Below are 23,529 nucleotides of genomic sequence, written 5' to 3'. Positions count from 1 at the left end.
ATTCCTCTTTTATCAAAGACCATGCTCACCCAGGGGATGATACAAGATAATGACGAGGCAAAAATAAAGGAAAGGAAATTTGATCTTAAAAATTGTGCATTGAAATATTCAGATGTTTTTACTGCCAGATAACCTAGGCTGAATTCTTGCATAGCACTAGCTTTATAGTTACTCCCTGATACACTGGCACAGAGCCCAGCAGCTTTGTGGCCACTCTAACGAGTTGCAGTTGACCTATTTTTTTCACTTGAGCTACAAATATCCTACAGATGACTTCGATAGAACTCTAATAGGCATATATAAACCCTAAATGGACCATCTTTACAAAGACACATAAGTTAATGGATTGTCATTATGGAGGCATTCAGATGACAGGCAAGTAACAACAAACATCTGGAAACCATATAAACACATTTGGTCCAAGTTAGGGAGAAACCACTCTGAGTAATTTACAGCATAATCTTGAACTTCAGAAACTGTAAGGACAGTTTACACCCAGTAGCCCATAGATTTACTCACACTGGGACTGTGAACAGAAGCAGTTTTCTCATAGATCTATAATTCTATGATTCTTACTTAGTTCAGGATGCTGCTTGTAGATCCTTTGAGTTGGAGCTCAATGAAACCGGGTGCAATGTGCGACACATAAAAATTAGATTAAAATCACAAGAAATATTGCTGATTTATTGCTTCTAAAATTTGTTTCAGTGCTTGTAACCAGTCAATGCTGTAGCACAATATAAAACCCTACACAGTCCTGCACAGTATATTGCTTCCAACACAATATAATTCAATGACTTCGTAACACACCTCATACATCCAGAAATAGTGATTCTTATCACCCAGTGTTTCTTTTTGTTTGTTTGTTTTCCTGAAAAGATTGACATGAACAGAGAGGATTTTTCAGAAACAGCTGAGGGTGAACTCACTTCCTCTCACTGAAGTTGATGGAAGTTTAAGCCCTGCCTTCACTGAAAAAAACTGTATTACCACTGAAAGACAACAAATGCTAAATAGATGATATTATAGGAAAGATGCAAAAACAAAGAGAATGGAATGAACTGTTTGCTGGAAATTCCAGGTGGGCAGTCTTAAACTCTTCCACTGAAGATCAGTAACACACTTTTGAGAAGCTATAACAAAATCAGTGCTCATACTAGTGGCTATATTGCTGCCTAGGAAGTACAACAGCCTATAATGCTAGAGTTACAACATAGTTAACACTGCCATGTTTTCCAGACTTTGTACTTGTACACCAGTAAAGGTGCTGTGTGGTTACCTGGAAAGCCAAAAGCATCAATTTACAAGCAATAAAGGACTATTTAGGGAAAAAAAAAAGGGGGGGGGGGGCGGGGGGACGGGACGACAACTCTAAAAAGTATCATAGCATGAAACAGTCTTCCCAAGCAGTGTTGGAAATATAATCAATTAGCATGCTTGAAATGACGCTGGACAAAGCACTGTAACAGGCAACCACTCATTGACAAGCATATAAAACAGACAATGTGACAACTCTCTCTTATCTTCCTCTGTGATTGTTCATTTATTTCCAATGGTCTTGTTATCACTAGAACTGCACTCAGCTGTGACCCTGCAGTCTGAACTTTGACTTTTCTCCACAGGATCTTGTGGAAATGAGAAGTAAACTGCAGATTCTCCACCCTCTAGTTGGTGAGGGGAAAGGGAAAACAATTCAAACTTCTGTCTGTACTGAATGTAATTGTGATTTAGCACGTAAATCAGAACAGAGAGGAAGAAAAAGTAGTAGCAGAAAGCAAAAAATTCACAGTTATATTTCAAATGTTTCCTAAACTACACATGCCTGATTTATTATGTTTATTAGTTTTGTAGGTTAGATCTGTGTTTTGCTGATCACTTCAAAGATTCCCTGTATGCTCTCTGTTTGAGCTATAGGTAACTAGTAACATAGCTTCTTAAAAAGTATATATATTTGGCTCACTAGTCTAGTTAAAGGAAAGTCACAACCACTGGTAATCACGCACTTCTTGAACAGTAAAAGCTACCACCATTCAAAAGTTAATTTATTTTGCCTGCATACACTTGGTGTAGAAAGAACACACAGAATTACATCTTTCACTACTTCCCCCCCCCCCCTCCTGTTTTTAACCCCCCAAAAAGCATTGAAAGAGGCTTAAAAAACTTGAGAGTCTGAAAGGAAGCATTCATACTGGAAGGGTGATCCAGCACACCACAGATGCTTGACAAAAGATCTGTTGACAACAATGTTAGAGGAGGGAAAGGAAGAGAGATGCATTCAGCTACCTCAGACATGCTTCCTCCCACTTCCCAGGGACAGAAAAAGTACTTCCATCTTACAAAGGGGGATGTGAGATGTACAGGGACTAGTTAACATACACAGAGTCACACACAACCTGCTAGAAGAATAAGGATTTGCATTCATATCACAGTAAAAACAGAGAATTTATCTTTCAAAAGGCCACTTATTGGTTTACATGCAGCAAATGAGCCTGAAAATTATTTAAACTTTAGTGTGTTTTGGGATGGAGTAGGAGAGCCAGCACTGCTCCCTACTGCATCTCAGCCAACTGATGAAGGAACAACAAAGCACCGGAGGACAGTAAATTCTTGAACCATTTCAAGACAACATCAAGACCATGTTGACCTGCTTCCAAAGATCAGAAGGCAACCTTTCTTTTGAAGGCCCTCACCACTTAGGGCTTTAGTCCGGTACCATTTTCTCCACTTCACACCTGGCAGCATATGGGAAAAGACCATTCTATTTTCTCAAACTCATATCTGTAAGTACCTACAAGGCTGATATTCATATCTCATATCGCAAGGCCACTGCCAAGACAGAGTTGTCTGCCTCATAAGGAGGGTAAGGAATTCTCTTCCTACAGCTTGGTCAGTGTGTAATCTGAAGCCTACAGACAATTATCTGAGAGCTTGCATTTCAGGCATGCTTCAGGACCCACGCATATCAGGTAGCTGCAATCTGTATATGCACACAGATCACTTCAGTTAGAAAGCGGTCTAAAAGCTGTCTGCAACTTACCTCCACGCTTTGCAGACCTCTGCAAAGATTATGCCTGTGCCATTTGGAAATCGGTCTCCAAACACCGTTCCTATTTCACTCTGTGATTTTTTATTTTTTAATCTTTACTTTTTTTCCTTTTGTTTTCATTATATTTTTAGGAAGTGACACAGATGCAAACCAAATTGAGTGTCACTAGCTCCTTCTAGCCATCTCAATGTCTGGAAGCTGCTAATCCAAGTAGATAAGGCTCTCTTTTCTTTATTTCAACTAAGAGGTTATCATTATCTTTTCCTGTTTGTCCATATCACGTGTTTTTTCTCTATTTACTCAACTTAATGAGCTCTCCCTGCACTTGTGAATTTACAATGAGAATGAAAAAGCTGTTCTCCAGGCAAAGGTCACTGTTTATTTTTTACTTTCTATTATTCTACCTTATTATTTTATTACTTTCTCAGCCTGGTAAAATTCTGAACCACACACAAGCTGAAAGTCACTCAAAACCCAGTAGGAGAGTGCAGCCACACCTTCTACTGTGTAACCTGGAATAGTTAAATGCAGCCTTGAAAAGCAGATTTCCTAAATGCTTGTTAAATTGTGCCATAATTCAAAGGTGACAATGCTTTAATTTCAGGGTAATGCTACAGCTTTATGACTTTGCAGTTTTATTTAATGGACCAATTTACTAGGATATTACGCTGCCTGTATTTGGTCCTAGGAGATGTTTTTTACAGCGTGGGACTGCAATGCATTCAGCACATTTCAGACCCTCTGCTTAGTCTCACCCATAGTTCTGTCATCTTGCTGGAAACCTTCAAGTTGCTTTTGACAGCACACAAATTAAATTGTGGGAAATTAGGGCAGGTGGAAAACTGGCTTTCAATGAGTTCTGTATTGTCTAATCCTCATTTTTATTCTTCAACTTGAAATATCTCTGTGGAGCACATTTCACCCATACAAACTGCATCACTCCTTTGTGATTTAGGAGGTTTGTCACCAAACAAGATTATTCAGACTGATTAAATTGCCAACAAGCCAAACATACAGTAAATGCTACATCAGAGAGAGAGAAATTGCTCTGAGAGCTCATACGATGCATTTGTTTCATGGTGCTCTACATTGAATACCAAGTATTGTCCTGAAAGCTGTACCTGTAATTACAGGAGTCACTACACAAAAGACAGACCCTCCTCCTTTGACACTGCATTGTTTTAAGCTGCAGTGGCAATTTAGCCCAACCACTCTACCATACCCCTTGAAGAATATGAAAAGACAATTTCTTAAAGCAAAAAGCTGTAATTCACTAACTCCAAGGAGCAGTCTGCTAGGAAATTCACGCATTATTTTTATTTTTTTTCTTATCTCCCATTTTCTTTTCTGCTGGCTGACCCAGAAATATGTGCTTTTGCAGCTTGTTTCGTGCTCAGCTTCCTCCTAGTTTCCAAGTCAGCTGCTTCTAGCCAGCACACAAGCACTGTGATGCATTTCCATGGAAACTATTCTGGGGCAGTTCCCATCTCCCAGCCCTGCGTGCAGCCCACTCTCCGACAGTGCTGGCAGACTGTACCTGCAGGTGCTTGTTCCCCAGGGATGTCTACACCCATAAGAGCTGCCAGCCCTTAAATCCCTCCCAGCAGCCAGTAGGCAGCACCTGGAAGGTACAAGGGTTGCAGTGACACCCCTGGCTCCCCAGACGTGCAGCCCCAGCAAAAAGGGAAGAGCTGGGCTCCAAACTCCCTTCTGTCCCCAGGCATGGTATTTGCTCACTCTGAGCCCAAGGTTCAAGGGGTGTCTGTCAGCAAAATGATTGTGGTAGGTGGCTCTGATATATGTAAGCGAGACACCTCTTCTGCAACCCCTTACACCTTCATCTCCCCTGCTATGCTGAAGCTCAGAGATTACAAACTATTACCGTGCCAGCCCACTGCTTGCTGACCCTCTATTTCTGTATTTCCTGTAATACAGGGTATCTGCAAGCAGTAAGAAACATTTTTGTTCATAGAATCACATAATATTCCAAAAACCTAAGAGGTAGTCACTGAACTACCTCTTAGGGCAAAATGGACACTTCTGCCCTGCATTCACACGCAGCGCAATGGTGACAAAGGTCCTTCATCCCAGGTGAGTTTTGAGAGCCTCAACATATGATCTTCTGCTCTCATATGTTGCAACATATGTCTTATGATGGCTCAAGTACCTGCATGAGTCTAGCAGATAAGAAGGGGAGCCCACAGGGGATCTGCTGTGCTTCTGGAGAAACACCAGGAGGCTGGGCCGGACATCTCAAGTTCTCTAACAGGGCACTAGGCACCTGTACCAGATTCCATCCTTGTGAGACTGCTGGAGTAACTTTTAGGGAGCCACAGCCTACCTCTAGCTTATGAGCACTGTGAATGTGGGAGAAGATCGATTAAGCTTCAGTAGTCCTTAGTTAAAGGTTAGAGGAAAATGTCTGTTACATTCAGAATAGAATCACAGCATAGTCTAGGTTGGAAGAGACCTCCAAGATCACCAAATCCAACCTCTGACCTAACGCTAACAAATCTTCCACTAAACCATATCCCGAAGCTCTACATCTAAACGTCTTTTAAAGACCTCCAGGGATAGTGACTCAACCACTTCCCTGGGCAGCCTATTCCAGTGACTTCTTCTGTAATAAAATTTCCTTGGGGGGCCTTCTACATGTGTGAGGGTGAAGAAGGCCTGTGGGACATCTGCTGTAAAGCTCATCAGAAACACAGTACTTGCTGAAAGCAGCAAGGCAGCTGTTGACAGCACAATACCTTTGACATAATATAAACATTACATGTTTATTTCATTTTAGGAAGTTCTGGAATACTTAATGAAAATTCAAAGCAAATGTGTAAATTTTCACAGCTACGTTGTGCCAAAAGACCTGCAATGTTTGAGGGGATAAACTGTAAATCTTTAAGGACTGTCTTTAATCTAAAGAGTAGTAAATAATTTGTAAAAGATTCCCATTCATCGTCTTTCCCCAGTGATGAAGTCAATCATAATTATAGACAGTAAGCTGCAAGGTCTGCAAGGTACATTCATAAACAAACAAGAAAGCAAAGAAAGCAACCAATAAACCAAAACAAATAAACAAACAAAATGCTCCAAAAACTTCCCGCACAACTTCAAATCTGTATCTGATTCATTTTTGACAATCTAAGGGAGTTTCACCATTGAAGTTCTCAGCCCACAGTTACATAGTTGCAGGTAATAAAACCAGAATTAAGGGCATGACCTTCTCCTCTTCTCTGTTATTGCTTGAGCCTAACTGGTGTTAGCACTCCTTTTAACCAGAGAGTTAGAGTGATTTCTGTATCACTGTAATTGCTATAAAAAGTAAAAAGAGATAATGATTTCTTATGGATATATAGATTAATAATTTATATGAAGATGATCTAAGATTTCTGTGTGGAAATAAAAGGAAGGGTGGATGCCAGGAACGGTAATGCCACCAGTCCCATAATTACATTGGGAGCATCAACAGGGATCCCTGCAGCAAAGACTGATGTCTAGCCAGCTCACCCTTGCCTTCCACCTCATTCTTACTCCAGTCTGTAGCTTGTTCATAGTAAAGCTGAACTGCTACAATATTTTCCTCAAATAGATGATCAAATATCCTACTATAAGTGGGACTACTGAGACACCTGAAGTATTTAGACACTTTAGCTACAAATGTAACTTTCATCTTCCTGAATTCAGCCCTATTTACGTACCATGGAATATGTACTACATAGAAGAACAAAATCTTGATCATTGTTAGCTGAATAAAGAAATGGCTAGAGGCAATTTTATAAAGAATTGCAAGTATAACTCTGGTAATCTCTTTCATGTATTTTTAGAATCCTTTACTATATATCCAAGATTTAAGCACACTTTGCCAATAGTATTCTGAGAGAGAAAAAATAATGTTTTACTTTTCTTGCATGAGAAAAATAGGCAATAATTGCATTTTGAGAGATGTAAAACAATAAAAGATTTTTTGTTCATTAATTGTGTTTGTTTTTTTCATTATGGCAATTTCAAAAACAGATCTTGGACTAGCAGCAAGAGCTGGAATAAGGACTAATCTCTCCCAAATCGGCACCTCTGGAGGGAAAATAAGCCATTTGAAGACTGGACAAATATCTGGCCAAGATAAAATTAAGCATTGATCTTATCACAGTAATTTCTAAGCATTATTGATCTGATAGCCCAGGGTCTTCCTACAGTAAAACAGCATCAGTAAAGAAATACAGCAACAAAATGACTCTGTATTGTAAGCAAATCTTTCAAACATCAAGGGTAAAAATTATACCAGAGGAGACGAGGAGACTCCACAGAGATAAGGACATCAACAGATTTCTAAGCAATGAGAGAAAAAGAATGAGCCTCACAACAATAGAGAGACTTGCAGAAGAGTGGTTGTGATGGTCCATTAGCCATTTTCTGCTATCAATTGTTATCAGCCATTTCAGTGGAAAGTGAGAATTTGTTTGGGCTAATTATCAAACAATCAGCCTACAGGAAAAAAGTTATTTCCCAGCCTTGGTGGTTGCTTATTATCCCAAAACATGACAGGATACATCCTCTATGTGCCTTATTCCAAAAAAAATGTGGGTCTAAAGGACCACGGATGACTGGAGAATGGAGCTAATGCCAGCAGAGCTAGTTCACATTCCCATGCAGATGGCCCTGGAACCACACTAGCTATGTTCCCACAGTAATGAACATAAATAATAATCCCTGCATGGATCCACACAAACATGTTGCTTTTCATATCATCCACGTACATATGCTCATGGTTTTGGTGCATAAACCCAAACATGCATTTCTGCTGTGGATTCCTCGTTATTTATTGTAATTGATTAATTACAATCCCTGCGAATGTGACTTTGCTTTGGGTGTAATGAGCATGTAGGGTGAAGAAAACATTATGTTAATTAGGTGCTGTCTTTTTTTTTTTTTTTTTTTTAATCCAGTTTTGAGTTTGTTGTCTTTCATTGTCATTGAAACGTCCCTTTATTCTTACTGTAAGAAAATGCTAATGAACTTCACTTCTGTCAATGACGCCCATTCACTTCAGGTTTTCCTAATCTAAATAGCCATGGATTATTTACTTTTAGCATGGATTATTTACTTTTTACTTTGTACAGATAACTTTCTATGCCTTTAATTAGTTACATTAGCACTCCTGACTGCCTCCTATTTCAACAGGATATTTTACTTTTACTTGAAATAAACAGCCTTCTAGACAAGATCCTTCTGAAGTGCCTCACATACTTTTTCCTATTCTTGACCAATTTAAATAATAGCATGTCATCTACAATGTTTGTCACTTGGCTTTTTCAGCTACTTCTCCAGACAATGAATAAATATATTTCTCCACTCTGGTATCAGCAGATATCCTGCGACACTCTACTGTTAAATTTCTTGCCAGGCTGCTTTTTCTCCCTGTAAAAGTTTCCTTTCCCTTATTTCCCTCTCCTTCTTTGTCTGTGTCTTATTGTCCAGTTCCTTCTTAACACACAAACTTACAATTCTGTGCTTTCTTCAGAATTTTTATTCAACAGTAGGCTGTTAAAGTTGACAGACTACACAGAAGTCACTAATGTTGATACTTCCTATACCCACATCACATACTGGATGCCTATGACCAGACACCAATATGTGAGAAAGAAGGTGTTAATCTGACCTGGTTAATAATTGGCAAGGCAACCGAACATTAATCTGTTCAATTAATCAGATAAAAATTAGAAGCAACTTTAACCAAATCTAAGTGAACATTAAAGAACAACACTTCTCTAGCTGCAATGATGATGCTAATTTCTGATGATCTGACTCCTTCTTTGAACTCATCTTTCACAAATGCAAGGCACTGCAATTCCCACAAGTCATTAGCTCATTGCACCTCTTCCTTTAGAAGGACTAAATGAGTCATTTCCCCAGATTTTCCCTTCCACCTCTAAATTCTTCAGCCTAAACACATTTTGGGCACAAAGAGATTATCTCTTCTTCAACTGCATATGAAAAGAAGATCTGCCAGCCTGAGTAAAACTAAAGCTTCATTTAACCCAGGAGCCAGCCTCTACCTCCAAGTAGAACAGATACTCAGGGAAGCGAGGAAAGGCAAAAGGTTTGTCTGAAACTCATTCCCAGTGAGCTTTGCCTCACAGCAGCCTGAGATGGGAGTGCAATTAAACTTCCACGTTTAATAGCACCTTCTGAATCTATCAGACAAGAGTCTTCTTTTTTTTTTTTTTTTTTTTCCCCAGCCTGTTTTTCTCCGCTCTGTTGATACATTGGACTCCATTGAGTCCTGTGATAATGTTTCAAATTGAATTATTCATTGCATCAAGAAAAACAAAACCAAAAATAATTAGTGGAATCCTGCTGCCTGATAATTTAACAGTCCCTCAGCTCCCATATTAAGAGAAAGAATTATTCCCTTTTTGCTTTCTCTGTGCCACATGTGATCTCCATGCTTTCCCGCAACAGTTCCCTTCGCCATCTCTTCAGTCTATTTAGACAGTATGGAAGCCGTCCATACTTTTTGACCATCTACATGTTTTCATTCACAATAGGGTGTGGTATGCATTTATTTCACCGGACAATGTTGTTTGTTTTTCCTCTAATCCTTCCATAATATAGCAACATTTTTTTTCTTTTTAAACTTTCCTTGAATATTGATTCTTTCTGAAAAACTGTGCAGAAGCGTAACCGGAGAGTAATAGCAACATTCAGAATCTATTCCTGTGCACATAAATTAAAAGTTATTTTTCCCAAATATTTTACACTTAATCTATTACTGTAAGCATTCAGTTATTATCAGCAGCATAATACATCCCCAGAGAACATTAAGAAGAAACTCTTGTGATTAAGGCACCCAAATCATATGTAGATGATACGGAAACATAGAATGGCTTGGGTTGGAGGGATCTGAAATACCATCTAGTTCCAATCCCCTGCCATGGAAAGGGATGCCACCCACTGGATCAGGTTGCCCAGGGACCCATCCAACCTGGAACTGAACACCTCCAGGGATTGGGAATCCACAACTTCTCTGGGCAACATAACCCAATTGTACATCAAACTCTCTTGATAATTACAAAATAATAATTTATTTCTGTGCCTCAGTCCTCCTTCATGCAATAAGAATAACAGAGATGCCTTTGACAAATGACCTTCCCCTGCCTCAGCTGAGACATGTGGGGGAAAGAAGAGATGCGAAAAAGAAAAGTTTTCCAGGCTAGCAGGTTTTGTCAGTTTTCCCCACCTCCACTTTTCTCGTAACCAAAATAAAATAAGAATGTCAGCAAGTTCATTACAGACACAGAGAAAAACTGCTTTCTGGATTTCTGCCAAATAAAATTTATTTGAGGAAAGCAGACACTTTCTGCAAGGAGTTTGTCAAATATTCTACTTCTTGAGCAGAGATAAAAAGCACTGACAATGTTTTGATCACACATATTTATGCAATAAATAATAAAAATGAGCACATTTCCCATACTGAAGATCAAGGAAGGATATTCAGACAGAAAGGTGAAACTGTTTCAGTTCTTACAAAATTCAGCAACAGTGAAGGAGACGTTTTATTAAATATTTGTTACACTTGAATAAAAAACATGCTTAATAATGAACTGGTGTGCATTTAATTAACATAATGATGGCCCAATTAAATCAAAATGAAAATTTAATTTGAGGCACTTTAAAGTACAAGGAGATTAAGGAGAAAATATGAATATCCTGAGTCCTTTGTTTTCTGGACTAAGCTTGGAGGTGATACGTGGCAAAGTAGCTCTGCCAGAGTTAGCACTTTAGAAAGGGTAATAAAATGTTCTTTTACCCATACAAAACAAAAACAAAAAATCAAACATGAGAAAATGTTGGAAATTTCCTCTAAATTTCAAAAACAAAAAGCAGAATGGAGGTTCCATTGTATTTCCAACTCCAAATATGGACTGTATTGTAATCTTTCCTCGTATCTTTGCATGACAACCCTATAAACAAAATAGAACTAGCTTATTAAGGAAGAGAAATTGCTAGATGGGGATTTTCATTTTAAAAACTGTAGAACTACAGAAATGTAAGTTTGAGGGGTGTCAACCAATAGGTCACCCTTCCAGGCTCTTGCTCTTCTACCTGTCTCTGTGGTGACCCTCCTCCTAAGAGGATCTCATCTACATGTGTACCCAGGTAGATGAAGGCATTATCTGGAACATTAAAGGCCACACACTTGTAAAAAGGAAAGTATTACTACTTAGAATGGGAAGGTTAACAGCCATCTCAGTGTAAGGAACATAATAGTCATTCCCAGTTTATTAGGCAATGACCTTCTTGGCCTAATTGTGAATAAGGTTCTGCTTTTTGTGGCTGTGAACATCCTGTTTTGAGACATGCAGAGCCAGCTGAATGTCATGAGAGGTCACGGGCAGCTCTTTCCCTGCAGTATCCTGATAATAATCTCATGTTACAATGAGAAATAACATCTTTCTTTTGTGTAAAGACAACCTGTTTATTTCTGTACTGATTAAAGGTCTTGTCTCTACCACCTCTTTTATAGATACACAGTTTTGAGAACTGGCCCTCTGCTTTCAGCTGAAGCTGTATCCTAGTCTGGAAAGCAAATGTGTAAACCTGTGTAATGGATCTATTTCTGCAGCATTTGATTTGAATCCCATGTCTAGTGTTCTAGTAAAGCAAAAAAAGTTATTCAGTAATGAGAGACTGAATTATAAGTTTCCAAATCTTTAGTAAAAAAATAGTCATCTCGTTAAGTTATGATATTATGAAAAAATATATCAGCAATGCCCTTTACAAGTACAAATAACATTGTTAATTAATACCATTTAGCAACATGACAAAGTGATATCTACAAAGCAATCTCTTTAAGCTTAAGGTTTAGAAATCACTTTTACTTGGATCCTATTTAAGGTAACGCTTCAGAGTCAAACCTCAGTTACTACCAATGCTCTGCTTTACTGAAAGAATCTCATTTCTGGTGTCTTTTTAGTAAATACAACAATAGACAAATTAATAACATTATAGCCAACATCAAGCACCAATGACAGTGTTAGGTCATTACCTGTTATATTGCAAAAAACCTGAAGTGGTCCAAGTGGTCCACTTCCATCAGAATCGATGTAGAAGAAACCTGATGTCTTCCCTTGATGTCGGTAAGCCTCACATGATTGTTCATATATAGCTTAAAAAGAGATACAGAGAAATTGTATCATATAAACAAGCAGAAAATATATTACATGTAAGAGCACCGCTTTATTCACTGTCATAAGATAAACTTTTGGTTCACTCTTGACTAACATGATAGAGTTTCCTGCATTTGGTCCTCAGCCCATGCCCCAAATTAGGCATGCATTTAACTAGTTTCTTGAATTTAAGTATATGCTGGCTTTAAAAACATGGGTATAGGTCTTATTTTGGATTAAACTATGTAAATACTTAAGGAAACGGATATGAACTTTCAAACATGTCCCCATATGGTTAAGGAAGTGATACATGTGAACATCCATGTAATGATATTTCAAATATATACATACAAACATACATGATTTACTGCCTGGGCAAATAAGTCTCAACAACACAGAAGACGTATTTCTGTCAGCCCCTAGCTTCCCTTTATCACTGTCTAATATACAAAATGAAAATAAGCCATTATCCCCTAGCAGAAAAGCTCAAGCTCAGATATGGTCTCCATTCAGGGTGACGTCTTGATGCTTTAGAGCTATTTTTATACAACTAACTCTTCATTTCTGCTTATCAATATTCTTTTTTTGGAGGATTAGTGCCTAAGAAAATCCATGTGATTAATAAACAAGCACAGCAGGTTGGTAACAGCAATAAGTGAAGGAAAATTTTCCACAGGTCAGTTCAATTCCTTGTATTTGAGTCATATTTTCAGGTAAGATACTATAACTGTCACTTCACACAGGGCAGAGAAGGAAACCCCTTCATAGAGAGGATTTATGAGGTATCAAAGTCATTGGCATGATCCTGGATCTTGAACGGGAGTGACCTTAAATCCCACTGGAGGAGGACTGATTATTTCCCCAATTTACACAGCTACCTGATTATACTGACATGGTTATTATCCATGACAGATTATGATTGTTCAACTAATTGTTAACAAATACAATAAAAATCACAAACTGATTTAGCAGATAGATCAGGACTTCCGTTTTTCTTCCTGTAAGACAGAGTTATTTAGATAACACTGTAGTGGAAATGCAAGCAAACAGAATAACCCATGCTCTTTCACTAAGCTTTTGAGTGCTACCAGCAGAAAAGCACACAGCATATTCGGGCATTGTCTTTGGCTGTTGCAAGGTCAAATCTATCACTTTTCTTAGCCCTTAATTTTATGAGCACATTTTAACCACTATTTGCACATTCATACACCATTATACAGCAAATACAGGACTTACACAGACTGGAAGATACCCAGGGGAACTTGTGAACATCCCATTTGTTAGCCATTGCATATCTTTTCCCAAGCCCCCTCAATTCTTCAGGCATCAGAGCAGTACAGTTAAATATGATATAGCATAGTATTTTCTGAGTCAAGGTCATAAATACAACTGCAAAGTTCCTAGTGCCTTCATCCAGAAGAATCACAAGATTTGCATACTGAGCTTAGGCAGAGCACTTTCTTACCACTTTTTAATTGCAGTCCAACCCTCTCCTGCAGGAGGTAGCTATTGTTCTGCACCAGTGGGAGTAATTCCCCTTTCCCATCACTGTGCATGCACAAACCAGCATACCTCCTTTCCCCAGTTTCCCTAAAAGAAGTTTACCTGATGAAACAGGTTTCAGAAAGACTTAAATGGTCAGCCTGAAGTAGACTTGTTTGACTATTGTCTTGTCTTTCTCATTCTGAAAAAAGCTCTGTGAGAGATGATCACTCACATTTTAATGATATTTGGAATTCACGCCTGCCAACAAAATAGAACCATCATTCTAGGCTGTTTCTATCACCACCCTATGAAATAAGATTCTCACCAAATTAATCAGATGCTTGTACCACCAGCTGAAATATGTTTTTGCCTTGTACACCTCTATCCTGACCAGAGATCTTTTGCGGGCAGAACACATCTAAGTGCTAAATATGCACAGCATTACCCTTCCCAGAGTTAAGAAGATGCTTAAGGTCCTCAGTACCTAGTAAGACAGTGCTTTAATTAATACTCATCCTATCATAAACAGAATAAAGAAAGCTTCTTCCTCAGAGTCATTAACTTGATGTAAAGAGAACTATAGGAGCCTACGAGATGTGTAAATTCCCACTCTGAAAGATGGTCAAGAACACAAACCAAATACAAATAAAATTAAATCTCCAAGCCAGAATCTTTTATTCCACTATTCACAACTGGGGGAACAGGGAGTCCCTCGGTTGCCAACGCGCTGACAAACATAACTGGCCTATGGAGGGTCAGGTGGGAAACAGTGACAGGCGATTAAGAAAGAAACCAAGGAATCATAGTTTGATCAATTTCCAAAGTTCTCAAACTCCAGTTCATTTAGTGAATTTGCTGTCGTCATCATTACAGGACACTATGTTTTCTCGTTACGGATTATGTCAATTGCTTCCCCTGAATTGTTTGCTAAGTATTTTTGAAAGCAAACGATGGTGCAGAGACATAAAATTACTATGTTGGCATTGAACTGGCACATCTAGAAGCTCATTCTTCATCACAAACTTTTTTCTCCTAAGTGTTTCTGCTACTTCTTGATTGCCATTTTGGCTGGAGCCTGGATACACTTTTATTCAAATTGATAAGGAAAGATGTGAATATTCAACCATTAATAACATAGACAGATGCAAACAGAGATGATGTAGATGGCCCCTTTGTCACTGCATCTTTGGAAACAAACAAACAAAAAAAGGCTGAATAGAGCTAGAATTCAGGCTAAAGGTGCTCAATTGGCATAAATCTGAAAGGATACACAAGCTTTGTATGCTTTGGTGAAGCTACAGTTATGTCTGCCTGGTGTTCTCCTTTCAGTTATGACAATTCCAGCAGTAGGTATTAGGGAGTAGCAGAAGAAGTGGGAAAAAGCCATAAGCCCCAAGCTCTAGCACATAAAGCATATTCTAACTATCATGACTTAGAGAATAGACGTTTTGCTGGACTGTTTATTTTGTAGTTGCACACTGAAATTTTCATACACCTGTATTTTAAGCAATTGGTACTACACACTTCTAGACTGGATGGGTCATCACTTTCAGTTCTCTCTTGTATTTCTTTCTATTTTATGCTATACGATGCATCAAGGAGAAAATCATATTTGTTTTTGAGTCACCAGCAAATCCCCCCACAGACAATTCATGTGCAACATCCATTCCAAACTCTGCTTATCGTTTTTGCAGGCCGATATGATTGCTGGTTTCAGAGTGAAGTCACACCATTCCATTTGCTGAAAAAGGCCTTATTACCTCAGTGACAACAACTTGAAGCTGTCTTACGGTTCAATGGGAGACCACATCTCTTTGTAGTCATTCGTCACTTTATGCAATCAGGAATGTCATACAAAAGTAAAAAACAAACAAACAGCTGTGACTGTTAAGACCCCAGAGCCTTAACTTTGAAAACTGCCTTCAGATTTATGTTCCACTTTGTGCCAAACTTCTCTGAAGTAGATGGAGATACAGTTCTTTTGGGAACAGCAGGAAATCATTAAAGAGTCGCCAACTATTTGTGAATGTAATAGGGCCTAACTTTCAAAAAGCAAGCAACAATTGTAATTATGAAACTGCTGACAAAGGCACACATTTTAATGTCAAACAACATTTGCAGTAATTACACTTTTTTTTTTTTTTTAATAAAGGAGATCTCAGAATTCATTCTGAGTAGAACTTGTCAACAATTTTCAAGGCATTATTTTTAAAATAAAAAGTTATTCCATTTGTAAAGAATTTTTAATAGTGTTTACTTTCACACCTTCAAGATTGTTTTCACATTTTAAAATATTCACTAAAATGAGACTAAAATAATCTAAAATAACATTATTTATAGGCTGCTCACTGAAAGTTCATTTTCTCATTAAAAAAGTTCAACCAAGCAGTTTTTGAAAAGCTAGTTTTGTTTTCAAAAATGAAACCTGTAAGTTAGCATTTTTCCCAAAGGAACAAGATCACTTTTTCTTCTCTAACCATTTTTTTTTTTTGACCACTTTTAACTTACATCAACCGCTGAAGACAAAATTATAGCTTTCCAAAGATATTTGCTTCACTGAGCCCCAACACAACTTGTGACTTTCAGTTCCTGTTGGATTTCCTCAGCCTCTTTTGGGAATCAGTTGCACTGCCATACAGCAACAGCACTGCAATTGAGTTCCAGCAGGCAGCAGAGGTGAATTTGTTTGCTTCACGAAGTTTCACTACACGTAGCTGAAAGAACTGCTAGCAACACATGCAAACCCATGCCATCCCCCTGCAAGTATGATTCAATATTCTGCAAGAGCCTGACTGGTTTTAAATATAAGCAATTTCATCGCTGTTCAGATCTCTGAAGTATCTGGAACCTGTTAAGCCAGCTGTTTTAATTACAGTCCTTAAACCAGAAGAGACTGTATCCCCACCGTGGGATAGTCACTGACAACTCATCATTGTATTGACACTTTCTCTCAGTCTTTCTTTTGCCCTTATCAGTTCATCTGCAGTCAAATTAGGTTTCACTAAACACACATTTACAGATGCATTGCTGAGCTCCCTTCACGTAACTCCTCTGCTGGCCTTCCTTAGTACTTAACAGCTTTGTTTCTTCTGCCCCCATGTTTCTAACTTATAAAACCTCTCTCTCAGACTACTTCCATTTTATTTTCCACTCCTGAATCTTTTTCACCAAGGGTGAAAAAGATGACTGCTTCTTGTGCAAAGACTTGAACTTCTGCAAATAATCCCTAGGGAACAAAATATTTAAAGCCTCCTCTATTCAATGAAAGAATGAACTTGTTACTCACCAATTACAACTAAAAGCTCTCTCCTCTCTCCAGTAGTATATTATTTGTATAGATAAAACTAAGATTGTGAACTCCAAATCATGAGAAATTTGTTTATTGCTTGTTTTATTTGTTTGTTTGTTTTAAATCATTATTATTTATTTAAATCTGAGGATTTAGTCACTTTCAAATGCAATGGACATCAACATGATCTTTCTTCAAAAATCAAATTAACTAAAACCAAACCTTAAAATTCTCAACATTTATTTCTAATTACTTTGGAAATTGATGATACACCATTCACTGCAAATACTCTGTGGTGGAGATTCAGAATTTTGGCTGTACTAAATAAGATTACCAAAATGAGTCTTGTGGTATTGCTCTTTCTAGACTGGATTCTCTTAATCTTATAAAAGTAGCTTCTTTTACTCAATTTACATCAATTACTCAGATGAAGGCATTTTATGGTGTTATAATAAATTAAATATATTAAAGATGCCAAAAGAACTTTAATTCTTGATATCGTTGGGACGTACTGACACTGTCCAGTTGCCAGACAGAACACTGCAGAGATGTATGTTGCTTTTACCACACCTAATAATTGCACAATCATGAAATATCATAGGCAGAATAGCTGGATCATCTGGGACTTCATTCCTTCGCAATTCTTTGTACTTTAGATGCAAAAAGCAAAAATAATCCTTATAATATTATTATTATTATTGTATTCTGAGGTAAAATATCATTTAATAGCTAGAACAGAAAGGCCAGTAAGACCTGGGGATTCTGTTTGGATCCGCAACCTGCCATGCACCTTGGACAAGTTGATATGCATAAATGCTCACCACAGATCAAATTAAGCATTCTCACCAAAACTCTCAGAGCTCCTGGGACACAGACTGGAGATGCCTATTTCACCCTCTGCTTGTATACCTCTGGCCTGACAGATTTGCTCTTACAGACTCAGAGTAATGAGTATTCAATACAGGATTTTTCTAAATAACAAATCAAGCAATATGAAATGAGAGGTTTCTTCTTCTTATTTCAAGAGTAGAGGGATTAGTACAAGCAATGAACTATGGGAATGGTTGTCATTCTCACCCTTATAATACACTTGGCTTGTTAAATGCCAGAAAATGAAATCTGTACTCTCAGAAACTGGATTTTGACAGCTCTGCTGTTGACAGACTAATGCACTCTCCACTCTGATGTGCCTGCATGACAGATGGCTTATTTTCCCTTTTTAAAATATGTATTTACTCATCTGATAAATAATGTGTTATTTTCACAGATGGCTTTAAAATGACTTTTACCACAATGTCACTTAAAAGCATGTTGGGAATGGATCCTCCCATTATACATGGGATTACACCATTTCCTATAATTCAAGCTAAGGCTGTCCCTAGCCCTGGGTAGAAAAGGTCATGTCAGCCCATCCTGTCACTTTCCCACTGAGGTTTGAAGATTGCTGTGTCAGTCCCTCATGCCCAGCAGCCCATGTCTGATTCAGGATGAACTCCACATCCTACTGGGGTAAGAGTGCCCGGGAACCCTACGATGTTAAGAGCAAGGATGGGGGGAAAAGAGAAATTATAGACTTAAAGGACATCAAGCATAGTATTTCAGCCTTACTGTTGAAGTACGGGCATTCCTGTGGTCATGTCAGGTCACACCTGACAAAGGCAGGCCTCAAAGGGTACTGAGTACCTGAGAACCCCCCTACATACCCTACATACTCTGGTCTGCAGTCACATCCCAGAGTGGATTATTCTCTGCATTATTTACAAGAAAATGTCAAGCAAAGGGAAAACTTTTGTTTAAACAAACACCTCTGAGAAATGCAAATGTACAATTTACAGATACACAAACTGAAGGGAAAGCAATAATAAGACAGTAACTTATTACAAAATAAACAATGAAAATTCATATGCCAGAAGCATGGTGTGAACAGAAATATGCAGGAACACCAGGTACAGTACTGAAGGCTTGGTATGAATATTAAACATGTTCTGCTTAGTGAAAGTACACAAAAGTTTTTAAATACACATGGAAAAATCTATTTCAAATGAAAATTGGCTTCTCAGGACATATAAATTACATGATGAGATTTACTACTAGGCATCTGGCATACTGAAACTCTCTGAACTACATTTGCCCAGCCAATGAACTGTGTAAATGCATCCCTACTTTTGAACACAAGAGAATTACCATCCATGGCTTGCTCTTTAAGATGCAACTCCAGTACTGCTAACGATCTCACTGAAGCTATATTAAATTCTTCAGATCAAAAATTATATATGCAGTAAGCATATTAGTATGAAAAAAAAACACATTTTCAAAGCCTTAAGTTATGTTAAGTTTATGTCATATCAATGACTTTATGACATTTCCATTATTGGATGGCTCTTTCCTCCAGCAATTACCTTGGCCAATAAGGCACATGCCTGTATGCACAAGATAGATCACACACCAAAGCAAATATCCAGAATTAAATTACATTCTGTTAATTATCACCTTGCAAAGCTTTGGGACATGTTGATATCCCCAGAACATGAAGAATAAAATCATTATTTTATGTTTCTCATCATCCTTTATTTCAATGTTCAGCATTCTTTGGAATAAAAAAAATACACCCAAGACTAAAGGCCATCTGAAAACTGTCATACATAAAAATAACAGAAATGCAGAGGGGGAAGATGAGGCTTTCTAAGGGAGTAACATAGCTCACACAAAGAGGAGATTACCAATCATTACCTTGCAATAAAGTTGTAGTAGTCTGTATCTCAAGGCTATTTTACTCTTGTTACTGCTTTCTCTGTCACAGGATAATTACAAGCAGAATTAATAGCATTAGAGAGATGACTGTTCAGGTTTCAACTATGACCTCTCAATTAAAAATATATCTATATACCTACAATTCCTCTTTGTTTCTTTGTCTCTGTACATATACATCTATAATTCTGATCTAGGTTCAATTGCCTATTGCACATCTAACCTAAGACAGTCCCCCTCTGTAGAAACAGACAAACTGGCATATTTCAGAAGTGGTCCATTCCACAGACACCTTATTTTACAGTCTCATTAGTCATATTCTGAAAGTAGCTCACTCCCTCTGTTAAATAAAGGCCGTTCTGTTAAATGGAGACCATTATCTTAGAATATGTGTCACATTACCCAACAAAAATTGAGCTGAATCCCACCTAGGCCTTTTTCCCAAGCTGTTTACTAACGTTGGCATTTCTATCTAAAATAGAATAATAGAAGCAAACATTACATTATATCTATTTTGCTGCAGTTACTGAAACCCAGAAACCACTAGTGAATTTTACCACTATTTTATTTGTATTTACAGCTAAGTTCAGAAAAGAAAAGCAGGACACCAGGAAACTTCAGAGTAAAACTTATCTGCTGCATTATATTTATTTAAAGGTACCCTTTTGCTGGTAGATTCTCATCTGGATAATGTAGATTACCATAACTCCTGTAACTGTTCAGAAGCTTTCAGAATCAGAAGGGATTCTGAATGAGCAGGAAGATACCTGATGTTTGCAGTACATCAAATGCCTCTGGGAAGATTACATCCAGGCCATGTCTAGATCAGCTAATTCCTTATATATATATATTGAGATATCCACTTCTGCTCTTCATCCACACATCTTGAATTTCAACTACACCCATTTTAAATCATGAAAGACACCATCTTGTCTCACTTATATGACATGATCATGTCAACATTGTTCCAGGTGTGTCTTTTATCAACTTATTGTTCTGACCTGCCACTGTCTACTTCCCCCAAGTTGTGTGAAATAAAAACTATCTTTGCTTTTCACAGCATATTTACAACCAGTCTATCTGTCATTTTCCCTGTCAAAAACATCAAACTTCTCTGGTCATAGCATTATATTTTTCAAATAAGCACATTATTGCTTTCTCCCATGTCACTCCTTAACACCTGTGAGCATTCAATTTCTTCCTCATTTTAATTCACCTTATTACATTTTGCCTCTAAGGAAGCCTAGTAATAATTATGTACCTGGTAGACTGAAACCACTGCCTATGACACTCATGAAGACTTTTTGACACTCCATCATATGCACCAGAATGTTTTCTTATCTCAGAATCCAAAGAGTAAGCTCTTTGGTACAGGAATAATCTGTATTATAAGCTGTTTCTCCCAGTAAGATCCAGTGTAAGTCCATGAATGTTTAGAAGAAACCAGTAAGACAGCTTGTGCATCAGCCAAAAAATGCTAATGCACAAGCTCAACTATTTAGAGATGATGATCAGTTAAGGACAATATATCTTCAGATATCAGTTCTTAAAATAGTAAGGTCTCACAGTCTGAGCTGATAAAACATATATCAATTAATTCTGGTTTGCAGATATGCATAATGAAGTACTTCTTGAAAACAAAGCAAACCTCTTACAAACACCACACCAAAGAGAGGCAAAAATCACAGTGATTCAACTCAGAAAGAAATAAAATCCACCTGACGATGAAACTAGTCACATTATGTTTTACTTGCAGCAGATTGCCAGCTAAATCTTTCCACTGTTGCTGCACAGACTTAAGTCTGAAGGGCCTTTTTGTAAAAGAAATAGCCTCTCCAAGTGGTACTAGTTCAATTTCAGGCCTGTCAGCCTCAGTGTTCTAGTAAAAATCAAAATCTGTTGAGATAATGGTTCAAAACTTAAGAAATTAGATGTTTTACTTTGATAGAACTGCAGTGAATTACCTGATTGGAAGAGCTGCCCCTATATTGTAGGGAGCTACACCGTGATCAGATCTGAAGTTTTCATTCACCTGCTACAAGGTACTCTTGTATGTCAACCACTATCAGCTGAAAGTGATAATGTCTCTTGTTCTGTAGGTTTCTTATCAACAGCCTGCATTTGCCCACCGGCTTTGAAGTAGGTTCATCGCACATCTCAAGCAGATGAATGCATTCCTCCAGACTAATGTTACTGTTTATCAGTATTGCTTGGTTTACAGGGCAGCTGGCTGCACAATCTATCTGGAATCAAATTAACTGTTGATAATATGGTTGTAAATAAGCTCAGCACCTGAGTAGCTGTACATCACATGTGTGCACAGCTTGATCTGATGCAAGTCTTAACATAGATCTTGAGAAACTTATCAGGGTAGTTTTTACATCAGTGAACCTTAAATAACTGCAGACCTCTGTGTGCCTTTGGGATCTGAGGGAGAGCAAACATCAGTTCACAGATGCAGGAGGCTTCAATAACTCCATGCAAATATCTGTGGGGAAAACCAGTCCTCTGCAATAATGAGATGGTCTCCTTCAGACACAAGCCATGCCAAGCTGACAAAGACATAGTGAGCCTCAGGCCCTGAGCTAATATGATAGTTCAGGTGTAGCCTAGAGGTTAGCATCTCTAATCACTTTTGATGGTCAACAGATCTCTTCCTGCCACAAGAACTCTTTCTCTTCTCATTAACTCATTTGGCCATCTAGCTTTGCACCAAGTATCAGCTGATGTAAATATTCTGCTATGGCCTCAATCGCTGCATACTTTGGCTCAGGTCTGGATGATTTGAACAGGAGTGATGTCTTTTGGAATGACAAAAATGCTGGGCAAACAGTAATCCCTCTCTTCTGAATTATAAACTTGGCATTTTTCTTCACATCCTTCTTGTAGTTTGGTACAGTAGAACATGATTTCTGCACCAAACACTTAGCTTGCTTTGAATTTATAATGTAGTGTTCAGGTGCCTTCAGCTTGGAAGACAAATCTATGAATAGATCTCTCAACTACCTCTCCCATGTACTGGAGACTTCACACCACAAATGATTTCATCGTTAATTAGCAAACCTTTAGAGTCTCTAGAATTAGAGTACCATTGCCAATATTCTCAGCTTCAGACCACTAAGTACCTTCTCTTCTGCTTTTTAGCTCACCAGGGAAAAATGCATCTCTCACCAGCTTCATCCTATCTGCGGTCCGACTACTCATCAAATACCTGGAGAGGTTACAGCTGTATTCCTGGAACAGTTACTCACTTTATCTCCAGTGATAGAACAAAGTTTTACCTTCATTTTATAACTATTTTTCCTTTTAGTTAGATTTATGAACAGGCTTTATTTTAGACTCCCCTTTCTATTTTTTTTTTTTTTAAATCAGAATTCCCAGTGTGGTGTGTCTACTGTGATACTTTTTTTTCTTAATACCTTAATAATCCTTGCAGTGGACTTCAGTATGTGTGTGCACCATGTACTGCTACTGTTTCAGATAATGTATGCATGCTAAAAGGCAGCAGCCCAATGAATTCAACAAAATTCCAAAACAATAAACTCACAAAAACATTGTTTTTGCAACATGAGTTTCCAGATAACAAGCAACAAAGAGAGCCCATCCACCTTCTATTGGCCTACACATTTGGTTCAAGATATGAACAGAAGACATAGTACTGAAGAGGAAGTATTTCTTATTTCATACATTCATTACTAGTGCTTGACATGCAATCCCAACCAGAGATTCAAATCACCCAGCTCATTCTAGATAAATTTGACTAAATGTCTAGTGACCAACTAATCTGTGATGTG

General features: G+C 38.0%; 1 protein-coding gene across 4 annotated transcripts in view; it reads right to left on the bottom strand.

The window, feature by feature from the left end:
- CNTNAP5 (contactin associated protein family member 5) overlaps nt 1-23,529 on the bottom strand; it is a 287,334-nt gene that overhangs the window by 87,640 nt on the left and 176,165 nt on the right. For all 4 annotated transcript variants that reach the window (XM_035332452.1, XM_035332454.1, XM_035332451.1 and 1 more), the window contains one exon: nt 12,093-12,212. In XM_035332452.1, coding sequence (XP_035188343.1) covers nt 12,093-12,212 — 120 coding nt within the window. The remainder of the gene's footprint in view (nt 1-12,092; nt 12,213-23,529) is intronic.

The sequence above is a fragment of the Oxyura jamaicensis genome, chromosome 7, assembly GCF_011077185.1.
Source record: "Oxyura jamaicensis isolate SHBP4307 breed ruddy duck chromosome 7, BPBGC_Ojam_1.0, whole genome shotgun sequence".
Lineage (NCBI taxonomy): Eukaryota > Metazoa > Chordata > Aves > Anseriformes > Anatidae > Oxyura > Oxyura jamaicensis.
This window is presented reverse-complemented; position numbering and strand designations above follow the sequence as displayed.